At 31.3% G+C, this 1,287-nt stretch overlaps 1 protein-coding gene across 1 annotated transcript; it reads right to left on the bottom strand.

Moving 5' to 3' along the window:
- Bm9451 (Uncharacterized protein) lies at positions 1-1,287 on the bottom strand (the record flags this gene model as incomplete). Its single annotated transcript, XM_043081001.1, has 4 exons — positions 1-129; positions 301-502; positions 718-863; positions 1,030-1,287. The coding sequence occupies 4 exons, from the start codon at positions 1,285-1,287 to the stop codon at positions 1-3; spliced, it is 735 nt and encodes a 244-aa protein (XP_042936935.1).

Genomic DNA, 1,287 nt, shown 5'->3' with positions numbered 1-1,287 from the left:
TCAATCACACGTTCTGGTCAGATAAGTTTCAATTGAGCGCGCGAAATCGCTACTGCACTGGTAAACTGCTTGGCGTACTTTTGGATCACTGTATAATCTTCTTAGAGCATTATCATTAAAACTTAGTGCCTGATAAAAAATCATTATTAATCAGAAAGAATTTCTGAATACTGTTTACCCCATCAAAAATAGAAACATACGACAAGCATAAGAATAAGATATTTATTAGAAATCCAATGATTTAAACTGTATCTTGTTCATTGATCATGAAATAACAACTGAGAAAATAAAATAACTCACATAAGGAAAATCAATTTCATGTGAATTAATATCACTTTCAGTTAACGTATTGTTAAAATACTCGGAATTGCTGTCAGGCGATTCATTCTTCCATAAAAACTTTGCTGCATTATGATCCTTCATTAATGGAATCATTGTTTGTCTTGCAAGACACCAATGCACATTATATCGCCTTTCTAATGATGCCAGTTTTCTTGGAGGTCTAAAAAAAAATAACGGCTTATCAGGATTAAATCATTTTTTTTTTGCACTTTCAAAAAAAAGGATTTTAAAACTAGTTCTCAATTCTCATTTTCTCATGAATAAAAATTTTTACTTTTTAATTCTATTATCGCAGGTCAATTTTCCTCTCACTGCAGATTTTTCATATCTCACTTATTTTATAAAACATGGAAAAAATCGTACCAATCAACTAACCTCGATACCCAAACATCATATGAAAAATCAGCTTTCAATTCAGAGCATTGGAAAAAAATACCCACTTCTCCTACATCGTCCGAATAACCGATCACGTGCTCATGGTTTTTGTTTATTCCATTTGGAAAATATATACGCGTCTTCAACTAAATTACTAAAAGCATGTATTACATATACCAAATACTACTTTTTTTTACTCATACAAAGTATGATGAACGTTCATCTGATCATACCATAATAGTAAATTCAATTAATAGCAAACATTATTCTGTCAATAACTATATCCAATTAATTACAGGTAAAAAATACTACCTGTACATTTCCACGTACTGTAACCACTGTTTGTAGTACAGGTTCGATTTTTTCACGATAAACAACTACGTCACCATCTTCTACCTCCATTTGAATCCAATCACCAGGTTTCAAATATTGTGATGATATTGGTGCTACATCTTGGAAAACTAGTTCCTTTTTCTGATAAACATTAAGTGGCCAGACAGTAATTAAATTGCCTAATGTTTGGGTAATTATCCCTTTCTGGGTATTATTTGTAACGAAACCATTACTCAT

The sequence above is a fragment of the Brugia malayi genome, assembly GCF_000002995.4.
Source record: "Brugia malayi strain FR3 genome assembly, contig: Bm_v4_Chr3_scaffold_001, whole genome shotgun sequence".
In the NCBI taxonomy this organism is placed as follows: domain Eukaryota; kingdom Metazoa; phylum Nematoda; class Chromadorea; order Rhabditida; family Onchocercidae; genus Brugia; species Brugia malayi.
The sequence above is the reverse complement of the archived record's forward strand: the minus strand, read 5'-3'. Positions and strand labels throughout refer to the sequence as shown.